We start from the raw sequence: 11,576 nt of genomic DNA on the forward strand, positions 1-11,576 counted from the left end.
AAATTTTATAGAGCTTGGAGAATTACGGAAACTAGCAACATCATGGAAAGGGCACCAGACGAGTTTGATGACATCTTTTCATTTTGGATGAGGAAATGGTGTTTGTATGCTGAAATGAGAAACAGTTTCATTGAAACAGTGAAAGATTTTGACTAGATATTCTGAAATGAGGAAAATACAGAGGTGAAAAGTTTTGTTCACTCATAACTTCATCTTTATCTCCATCTTGGGGAAAAGTTGCGAAAAATACATGTGACTTTCTCTGTTTTTACCATCATCCAACTAGTGGGTACTGTTCACACGCGGGCTGGCCACACTTTTTTCAAAATTTTGGGTAAGGCTGCCGACACTTTCTTTGTTTTATTCTTCTTTTGTTCCTTTTCTATTTCATTTTCCTCCTTTTTGGGTCAACGTTCATCTTCTTCTTCAGAAAACCCAAACTCGTGGGTATTATTCATCACTCTAGAAGTCTGATTTCGAAAGCTCAAATCAGCGAACTTTCTTCATCAAAGTTGTTCGTCTGTTCGAATACTATATCATACCCAAACATGAGCATCATCAGACGGGTCTAGCTACCTCGAACCGGCTATGACATTTCTGTGTTCATCCATGGTTGGTGAGTTTTCTGCAGCTCAGTTTTCATCAGTTTTCTTTAATCTCCGGTGCTCGTTTGACAAAATGTCCTTCGCTAAGGTTGTTCCTCAGTTGACAACTATGACATATCCAAAATCAGAGCAATCCAACTACTCTAGCTATGTCTGCGGTAAGCATGTTCGTCACTTCCTCGGATTTTGCTGTTATTACTGTACAATACCTTATTCACTCTTGTATGTGACTTTTCCCTTGCTCAGATGACAATACTTCCTTCATGAAGGTTGTTCAGAAGTCTTTTCGGCAGTGGCACACCTGAAACAAGCTTTTGTTAGTTTTCAAGTGTTGTTTGAGTTGGTTATTTCTCTGTGGCAGCTTCACCCAGGATTTCGGACCAATATTAAGGTAAAGTTTTAAGATGCTTTGATTTCTGGAAATTTGTGTCTGAGTTATTGGCCGAAGCCGAATTTGAAAGTGGAAGAACCAAAAGATAATTTAAAATAAGTATATGTAAAGTGAAAATAAAGGAAAATGTAAGGACCAAAGTGAAATTATGGATAAGTCTGAAGACTGAAATGTATTGGAAAAAGTATAGGGGCCAAAGTGAAAATAAAGGAAAGTATAAGGACGAAAGTGAAATTATTGACAAGTGTGAGGACTAAAGTGCAATTAAAGCTAGTTATAATGACTGAATTGCAAATAAGGGTTTTTAGTAACATTTTTGAAATGTTGGTCTAGGAATCAGTTGCCCAAGCAAGAAGAATTTGAGTTCAAAGGTGTAGAATTCAAGTGAGGCATTAGCTTTGGATTCCAGGTATGGGGAATCACTCCTGAACTTGTATTTTTGTGTATGTATGACATTGTATATATTGGTGTGTGCGAAAACGAAAATTGTAATGTTTGTGAATGCCTAATTAACACTTTAGTTTTCTTTATTTTCTTTATTATTATTATTATTATTATTATTTTTATTTTTTTGGTTGGGTGAGCAAAACACAAGTGGTTCCTTTACACTTTAGCAGGAAAACTCTTATTCGTAACTTTAGTAATATTCTTTCTTTATTATGGGGATTGAGAGCCTGTTTGTTAACTTTCTCCGGTTCCATTGCTTTTCATCTTTTGCTTGTCTGGCTTTATTTCTTAGTCTTTGGAGGTAGTTGTTGTATGTCGTTAGTGGAATAATAAGTATTCAGATTGCGGATAGTGCTAATTTGCTGCGAACTCCAAGATTGTTTTTCTTAGACATTTTAAATTTCAATTAATGACTACCTCTTGGAATGGGCTTATGCTCTGGTCAGTTGACTTTTGTATTTTTGCCTTTTGTATTTTTTTTTTACTGTGAGGGAGAAATCAAAAAGTGCTGGTTTGACGTTGATTATTTTGATAAAAATCACTTTCTTTGAAAACAAAGCGTTAGAGTAAATATACATTCATATATAAAAGGGTTGCCATAACTATTGATGACAAAAACTAGCATAAACTATATAGAAACTGCTCCCAAATTCTTTGAAACAACTGTGAAGCTGATCTACTGCAAAGAACATTTTTTTTATGTGAAAACTTGTGAACGCTAAACTTTTGTTTTAGGGGTTTACAAAAAAATGGTGGGCCTGTTTGAGAGTGCTTTTGGGAGTGTTAAAAGCACTTTCTGACAAACAAAAGCGCTTCTGACAACATTTGGCATAAAATGTTATAAGTGCTTCTAGGTCGTGGAAGCGCTTTCTGGAGAAGAATCTACTATGTGCTTCTTCAGGAAGCACTTACAAGTGCTTTTCTAGGAAGCAATTGCATTTCTTATGAAAATTTCAACATCTTTATAATAAAAGCACTTTTGCCAGAAATGCTTATGAGCATAAACACTTCTTAGAGAATCAATCCTAAACAAGTGTTCGAAGCGCTTCTTTCCAACAAGCAAGTTAAGGGTTTGAGTCCCCTTTAGCGCATGCTTTTTGAAACATTCTTCGCACCACGTCTGGAAGTTAGATTGGGGAAGGGGCTGTTTGTCCTCGTCGCTTAGCATGCGTTGGGGGTGCCCCTTGAGGTAGGCAATGCCCCTTTAGGAGATAGAGATGAAAAAACATGGTTTTGTTTGTTCATTTATTTTTTATTTATATTTGTTTGTTTTAAAAATATTTTTTCTTATTTTCAAATTCTTCTTTAAAAACAATCAAAGGAGCTGACCCTTGGGGAATTTAGGTTGCTTTGCATGGTCTTGTTGTACACACACATACCTGTATGGATTAATTGCAAAACAAATAATACACGATCTGCTCATAAGACAAATAAGATGTCTTTATAAGCACAACTTCACAAAAGAACTATTGATTGATTGCGTTTAGTAAATTCACCATCTATCGAGCACATGCATATTTTTCTTAGTGTCTCTACATAAATGACTAGAGAACAATCATCCTCCTAATTAACCAAACATAAGATGCCCCAGTTTTTATGGATTATCAATACTCAATTAACAATCCTATGGCTATGAACTATATTGACTATGAGGATGAGAGAGCAAGGTCTCATGAATGTAATTAACTTTTTTACTTTCGCTCTATTTCATATCCATTGAACTATTGTTTAAGCATATAATTAATTATTAATAGGAATATTTCTATCAATAATGATATTACTAATTTTATTTTATTTTTAACTATAATTCAATGGTCAAAATAAAGACAAAAAATTAAACAAAAATTAAAATTTAAAAAAAATAAAAAATCCTAGAACAACCCAAGGAGTGGGCTGTGGGTGTTCGGCAAACGTGTTTGTCAAAGTAGGAATTGAGAAACATAAATAAGGGAGAGAGAGATAGCGGCGGTGGGTGTGACTGTGGCTGTGATGGTTGGGTGTCTTGAGAAGTTTTTTGGAGAGTGTTTATATATTATGAGTTAGAATTGCTATGAGAATTGTTTGGTTGGGTTTTTGATTGGTTTACCTTTGACTTTTTCATAATTAAAATTGTAGGTGTTGAACCGCTATCATTTTTCGTTTGAGAATTTCCTTGGTCCTTTGTTTTTTTTTTCGACAACCCAGAACTCCACTTTCAGCTTTGCTGACTCAGCTCCCAAACTGGGGCCCACCGGCCGAACCCTACAATCTTTGGTGGGCAAAGAAACTCTAGCAATAATTGATAGATAGGTACCTCAGTGAGTTTCGAACCCCCAACAGGCGGTTTCCCAACCACTAGACCACAACTCACGGGTATGATGAAGGATAACAATAAAATCAATGACTAGTAGTAGTATCTATAAAGAATGAGTTGGAATTCGACCCAAAATTTTAAGTGTACAAAGTGTACTGTTTGTTCATGTAACTATGACATTTTTTTTATATTTTATTTTTTTATATGTTATGAGACTTTTTTTGGTTGAAAATGTTATGAGACTTGATTGGTGGGGTTTTGGTTGGTTTACCTTACTTTTTTATAATAAAAATTGTAGGTGTGGAATCGCTTGCAACAGTTTCATTTGGTTTGAGAATTTCCTTAGTCTCTGGCACCTTTATATATAAAAGGCAACAGAAAATGGCAGAGATTTGTACTTCAATTGCATCTACAATTGTAGACAAATCAGTGGGACTAATTTGGAGACAACTCAGCTATCTAATTTACTACGATTCCGACATAGAAAGTCTAAAGGATGCACTAAAAAGACTTGATGACAAGAAAAATGACGTGCAAAGAACTGTGGAAGCTGCAAAAAGGAATGGTGCAACCATCAAAGATCAAGTTCAGAGCTGGTTGGAGGATGTAAGGAAAATATTTCACGAAGCAGAAGAACTTGAAAACAAAGTCAACGGGCAAAGGCGTTGTTTGTATGGATTGTGCCCAAGTTTGAAATCGCGGTATTCTCTGAGTAGGAAAGCCAAGAAGATTGCCGAGCGTGTACTTGATCTCAAACTAGATGAAGAACTGAGTAATAATGTTGCCAATCCTGCACCTCTGCAACAGCTAGGGTCAATAATCTCTAGTGAAGGTTTTAAGGGTTTTGAATCCAGAAAAGATGTCATGAATGATGTGCTTAGTGCTTTGAGGAATGAAAAGACAAGAATAATTGGGATTTGCGGGATGGGAGGTGTGGGTAAAACCACAATGGTGAGAGAAATCAAAGAAATCATCAAGAGATTACAAGGAACAAATAAGCTGTTTGATGATGTTGTGATGTCAACTGTATCCGCAACTGTAAACATTGGGAAAATTCAAACTGAAATTGCAGAGTCACTAGATATGAAATTGGTCGAGGAAAGTGAATCTATAAGAGCACAAAGGCTACATGAGAGAATCAAGCAGAGTAAAAGAATCCTGATTATATTGGATGATGTATGGTCAGAGCTTAAATTACAGGATGTAGGAATCCCTTTTGGTGTTGGACCTACAACTAATCAAGTTCATGAAGGGTGCAAAATTTTGTTGACATCTCGAAATGAAGAAGTTTGTAAAGTAATGGGTTGTAAAGATGACATTTTTGGAGTCCAAGCCTTAAATAAAGAAGAAGCATGGGAGCTTTTCAGGGCGACTGTAGGTGAATCCTTGGACAATAATCCTGATTTGTCTCATGTTGCAAAATTGATTGTTGATGAATGCAAAGGTTTACCCATTGCTATCATAACTGTTGGGAAAGCGCTTCTACCGAGTAATGGCAAGCATGAATGGAATACTGCCTTGCAAGAACTGAAAAATTCCCTCCCTGAAAACATCCCTGGAATGGAACCTGAGGTTTATTCTTGCATAAAATTGAGTTATGATAAATTGGATAGTGATGAAGTCAAGTCATGCTTTTTACTTTGTTGCTTATTTCCAGAAGATTATGATGTTCCGATTGAGTATTTGGTGAGGTATGGGTTGGGTCGAGCAACTTTCAGAAACACCAACACAGCCGAAGATGTAAGAAACAAAGTGCATTCTTTCGTTGGACAACTAAAAAGAAGGTATTTGTTGCTGGATAGTGAAAAGGAAGAATGTATCAAAATGCATGACATAGTTCGTGATGTTGCTATATCAATTGCCTCAAAAGATCCTCACAGATTTATGGTAAGATCATTTGATGCTGAAGGTGGAGGTGGAGGACGACCAGGGGTACAAAAAGTTACAAACCAAGAACATTGCAGTGCAATTTCATTAATTGATGTTAAATTGGATGAAAATATTACTGATGGTTTGGAGTGCCCCAAACTTGAGCTTCTGCAACTGAAAAATTCCTCAAGTAGTTCAGAATATTCCAACCACTTTAAAAGAATGAAAGAACTCAAGGTTTTAGCTTTCTTAGAGGTGAATATGTCAAGCTATTTGGCCTCGGAAAAATCTCTACTGCTTGGAGAACCCAAGTACCTTCATACCTTGTGTCTAGAGGATTGCAAATTGGGAGACATATCCCATGTCATTGGAGGATTGGAGAATTTGGAGATCCTCAGCTTTGCTCGCTCTGAAATCAGTAAGTTGCCTAGAGAAATAGGACATCTTCATCGGTTAAGGATGCTGGATACAACAGATTGTGAAGGACTTGAAGAAATTCCTCATGGTGTCTTATCCAAGTTAAGGAGATTAGAAGAGTTGTACATGGCAGAAAGCTTTGACAATTGGGCTCCAGCAACAGGAAGCCAGGATGAAACGAGCATGGCAAGCCTTGATGAGGTGATGTCTCTATCTGATCATTTAAATGTCTTAGCCATAAAAATCCATGATGTTCAGATGTTGCGGAATGATGAGTTTCTTTTAAAAAGCCAGCCTATAAGATTTCATGTATCTATCAATATTAGTTGGTCTTACGAAAAAGAGAGTTTCAAGAATCGAATGCCTGGTTATCTGTTCGAAAATAGTTTGATGCTTCGTGGTGATGTAAAGGAATATTTGGAGATTGGAGCAGTTAGATACTTCTTGAAGCAATCTGAAGACTTAGTCCTATTCTACACATACAATTTAAAGTATGTCATCGAGGAGTTAGATGGTCAAGGAGGCTTTCAACACTTGAAAGTTTTATCAATCATGTGTGACGACAACATAGAGTATCTTATGAATGGAGCAGATTGGACTCCTCGTGGTCAACCTGCCTTCCCCATCTTAAAGTCAGCTACCTTCGAGATGTTCACAAATTAAAATTTGTGTGTCGTGGCAAACTGCTAGACAAGCGCTCCTTTATGAACCTAAGATCCATAGCAATTAACAGTTGTCGTGAGTTAAAATATGTATTTTCACTATCCGTAGCACAAAACTTGGCACAACTCCAAAGCTTAAAGGTTAAATATTGTGCTGAAGTGGAAGATATCATATCAAAGGAGAGAATGGAAGATGATAATGCATCTCACAAGATAAGTTTCCCAAGATTAACTGTTTTGAAGCTTTCTTTTCTACTAAAGCTCCATGGTTTCTACACAGGAAACCAACAGGACTCCACCTATGAGGTATGTATGTATGCACTTTTGATGCTTGAATGCTATGTACTTGTTACTCTTTGGAATATGCTGCTTTTGTTGTGCTTGATACTGTCGTTCCAGTTCTAGAAGTTGATTTGGGTTGAACTTAATCATTATTGGTATGTTGGAGATTTTAGATGCATTTCAAATTTTTGCAACTATTTTATAGATATTCAATAAAAAAATTATCTCTGAAAAAGTCACTTGAATCGAATATCATTTAACCACTCAATTAAAATATTGTGATTTAAAGGCAATTTGGAAATAAGATAAATGTTTATTGGCAATATTGAGTGGTGGGGAAAATGTTTATTGGTAAATAGTAATTGAGGGAAATAGTGGGTAGGAAAAGGATTTCTCAAAATTTATGACAAAGGATGTGGCAATATAATTAAAGTAATTTGGAAATAAGACAAATGGTGGAAATTCATTACTACTTATGTATTTCTTTATTTTTGGCTCATGTGTAAGTTCATTATTTATGTAGAATTAATTAATGTACAGATTCTAAAGCCCAACGAAGAAAGTGTGACCAAGATGAAAGAGACTAGAAATGACAATCAAGTTGCTGGGTCGACCTCATCTAAATCAAAAGTGGCACAAGTGGGAGCAAGTTGTAAGGCACTATTTCCTTCAAATTGCATTTCATGGTTACCAAATCTAGAGAAATTAGTATTGAGGCATTTAAGAAGCATGCAAGGATCAGAAGAAAACAATGAATCAATAGTCAATGTGGTAGTTGATTTAGAAGGGCACGACTCGGCATTTTCTCAATTGCAAACATTCCAAGTGCGGTCTTTGTATGGAGTTGAACATTTGTGGAAGAACGTTCAACCTGGATTCCAAGGTTTTCAAAATGTAAGATCTCTACATATTCAAGACTGTGAGAGTCTAAAATATCTATGCCCTTATGAAATTTACAAGCTCCTTGTGAATCTCGAAGAAGTCGAAATAGCTGCATGTGAGAATATGGAAACTATAGTACAGGCAGCTACTTCCACAGAGGACAATATCCATGAAGAAGGGAAAGAGACAGGTGGCAGTGGCTCGATGACTTTGTTTCCCAAACTAATTAATAAACTCATACTACACGACTTGCCAAACCTCGAGAGATTTTGCCCTGATGCCCATTCTTTTGCATGGTCCTCCTCCACGAGAGTTCTGCGTGTGGCATTTTGCCCCAAATTAAAGACATTGGGTTTTGCACTAGTAAGCAAAAATCTACCTGCAGCAGTTGTAGAGAATTTGAGTGATGATCATGTAAGAGGTAGAGAAGAATTAGGATCTGACTGCGCATCATCAACTGGATCTGGATCTGGATTTGGATTTGGATGTGCGCCACTAGTCTGCTTACAAAGTCGTCCATCTACTCGCAACTTTACTCAAATATTGCCCCGCCCTGTAAATAGAGAGGTACATATGTCATTATTCTAAACTATGCTTCTCAATTTAGTGTCTATAATTGGTCTTACGTACAGATGTCATTGAAGATAAAAGAAAAATAAAACAAAAAAGTAAAGTTAAATGGGCTTGCCCCAAGCACGGGCCATGACAATTGTAAACACTTGTTAATTTTCATTTGGGAAATCATCACCATTATTTTCGCAGTCTTATTAATATCTAGAATGTCATGGTAAACAACGTTCTTGATTTCTAGAATGTGATAATATCCCATATGTTTATGATTGAAATACTAACAAATTAATATACAATTACTTTTCTACTATTTTGCCAGGTTATGCCTGCAAATCTTCAGACCTCAAGTGCTAGCGACAATCTAGAAAATCTCCACGTAGAAAGGTGCGATTTATTGGAAGTGATATTTTTGGTTCAGGAAACCCCCTCTACTCAAGCATTTGATAAGCTGAGGCAATTGAATTTGTGGAGTTTACCAATGCTGAGCCACATATGGGAAAAGGGTTTACAAGTTAGCTCAGGCTTTGGAAACCTCAGATTACTCGAAGTAGTTAGCTGTCACAATTTGAGATACTTGTTTTCACCACACATAGCCACACTTCTTACTTGCCTGGAGAGAATAGAAGTTTCCTGGTGTAGTGCGATGGAGAAAATTGTTGGAGAGGCAGAAGGAGGAGGAGAAAGCATTAAGGATGAATTGACATTTCCGCACGTGAATTTCATCAAACTTGAATATTTACCCGAACTTGAATCTTTCTGCTCTGAAGCTTATACTTTGAAGTGGCCAGCCTTGGAGAAAGTCGAAGTTGAAAAGTGTCCAAAATTAAAAGCGTTTGCTCCCGAGTCTCTATATGCATAAGCAGTCGACATGTGTCTATGAAGCGTCCACGTGGAGAGAAAAGAAGGTATGTTTTCAATTCAACCAAGCACTCTGATCGGTCACTATAAAATCAGTAGAAGATATTTTCATGAATTAGCGATGTTTTTTATTTTTCTTTGCCTTATCGTTCTTATGTCATTAGTTCATCTCCACTTTTTTTTTAGATTAAAAAAAAAATTCTTTTGAGGATTTACAATTGTTTAAGCTTTAGAGAATAATTTACCATAATTTTTCTCTAATTGTCACTGAGAAGCCGTAAACCCCTAATTCCTAATCTCTGTGTTCTTAAACATTATATTCTAAAAATTACACTAATTTACTTATTTTATATGTTCAGAACGTAACTTTTAGGCTCATTCCTATGAAATAATATTTGTCCAGTAGCAGTAGCCATTACATTATTATAGATAATATCCATTACATGCACTTTCTATTTTAATCACAGATATTAATTTTTTATTCTTTCTTTTGCATAATCTTTGAGAAGAATTTCATGAGAAGCCAAGAAGCTGGGGACAAGACTACATGATATGTTGCGGTGCACATCTATAATATACCATGACATACCAACTTCGTTCTTATCAGACACCGTCGCTTTTATCACTGATTATGCATGTCCCATGTTAATGTTCTTCAAATCCTGCAATTGCATCATAACATCACATAATTTAGTTATTATATTTGCTCTTTAGTTGTATTGAATAAAATGGATATATTTGGACCTTCCTTATCAGATGTAATTACAATATTGAATCTTGGTATTTGAATTATGAACATGATAATTATTGTTTAATTTGGACCAAGTGGATGTATAAACCAAAGTTCTTAATAGAAAGATCCGTGTAATGTACAGTATTGAATATTGGGGCCTTCATTTTCGTGTAGTAGGGTTTATTTAGGCTCTTGGATTGCTTTAGGCTTTTGATTTATGTTCGGTTGTGGGCTTATTTGGAAGTATTACTTGCGGTAATGTGAGTTAGTAATTTTAGTGCAGCTTTTGTCTTCTTTTTTTTTTTTTTTTGTTGTTGTTGTTTTTTGAGATTGGTGCTTTAGATATCATGTTGATATCTTTAATTATACTATAAAAGTTTATCTAATAAATAAAGTTTTTCATTGATAAAAATAAAAAAAATTAAAATAAGCTAAACTACAATTAACGCCACCCCACCTTAATATTTTGTAAACAAACGTTTTAATCCTTCATTTTTTTTCTTACAAATTTTTTGTAAGCATATTTTTGGAGTAGAAGTTCGGGGCCAGCCCGGAGAAGTTTTAGTCCCAAGGCGACGTTGGAAATATACCATTTGTATATATAGCTCCATATGATCTTTTTTTGGCCATTTGTTAGGGGGGAGGGGGAGGGGGGAGTAATATATTGGGTTGCCTTAAGATTGTCTCCTACATGAATCGAACCCGGGTGCACTTGAGGACGGGAGGAGAATTTGGCCCACTTTTACATTGTGGTGCCACCCCATGTGCAATACTTTTTTGGGAGCTTTAGTAATATACCCAAAATAGGAGTTGAAATTATAAAAAAACCCTATATGAAATGCACTTTAGAAACATACCCAAAAATCATTTACTACATACAAAATGAGGGTTGAATTTCTTATAAATTACATGACTGCCACTAACTAACTTAAAAGAAGCCCAATACAAAAATCACAAAAAGACCCAAAACAAGCCCAACTCAAAATTTTTTCAAAAACCCGAACTTAAGTATTAAAAAAAAAAAAAAAAGAAACACGAAAACCAAGGGCATGTCCCCATGACCCTTCCTTCTCCATCGAACTTCTGCAAACCATGTCATAGAAGTGTATTGTTAATATCATATCATAGAATTACACTGTTAATACCATTTCATAGAAACACATTGTTAATATCATTTCATACCAAAAAAAAAAAAAAACATTGAAATACCATTTCATATAAATAAATAAATAACCATTATTAATACCATTTCATACAAAAAGACATTATTAATAACATTTCATACAAACAGAATATTGTTAATACCATTTCATACAAAAAACCATTGTTAATACCATTTTATACCAAAAAAAAAAAACATTTAATAACATTATATACGTAAAAAAAAATCCAGCAAGACATCCGATTTCCTATGAAGAAACCATAGGAAATCGGATGTCTTGCTTCCTCTTCCTCTTTTTTTTTTTTTTTTCTTTCTTCTTCTATCTCTCCATCTCTTTCCCTGCTTCCTCTTCCCTCTTCTCTCTCGCTTCATCACAATCCAAAATAGCAAAACAAAAAAACCCAC

The 11,576-nt window shown here is 35.4% G+C and overlaps 1 protein-coding gene across 3 annotated transcripts; it reads left to right on the forward strand.

Annotated features, from left to right (window-relative positions):
• Positions 1-411: 411 nt before the first annotated feature.
• Positions 412-10,025, forward strand: LOC117619135 (disease resistance protein At4g27190-like). 3 transcript variants are annotated; one of them, XM_034349001.1, is made up of 9 exons: positions 412-616; positions 694-763; positions 852-996; positions 1,330-1,405; positions 3,642-3,795; positions 4,035-6,990; positions 7,507-8,415; positions 8,738-9,323; positions 9,786-10,025. In XM_034349001.1, exon 6 carries the CDS (start codon positions 4,118-4,120, stop codon positions 6,683-6,685), a length of 2,568 nt encoding a protein of 855 aa, XP_034204892.1. In that variant the 5' UTR covers positions 412-616; positions 694-763; positions 852-996; positions 1,330-1,405; positions 3,642-3,795; positions 4,035-4,117; the 3' UTR covers positions 6,686-6,990; positions 7,507-8,415; positions 8,738-9,323; positions 9,786-10,025. The 3 variants fall into 3 exon arrangements, with proteins under 3 accessions (XP_034204892.1, XP_034204891.1, XP_034204893.1); XM_034349000.1 differs by lacking the exon at positions 3,642-3,795; XM_034349002.1 differs by lacking the exon at positions 3,642-3,795 and having other exon boundaries at positions 1,337-1,405.
• The last annotated feature ends 1,551 nt before the right edge of the window (positions 10,026-11,576 follow it).

This window comes from Prunus dulcis, chromosome 2 (assembly GCF_902201215.1).
Source record: "Prunus dulcis chromosome 2, ALMONDv2, whole genome shotgun sequence".
NCBI lineage: Eukaryota > Viridiplantae > Streptophyta > Magnoliopsida > Rosales > Rosaceae > Prunus > Prunus dulcis.

Excerpts from the sequence above, each read along its gene's own strand:
- LOC117619135 (XM_034349001.1), top strand. The coding sequence starts at position 4,118 with ATGGCAGAGATTTGTACTTCAATTGCATCTACAATTGTAGACAAATCA.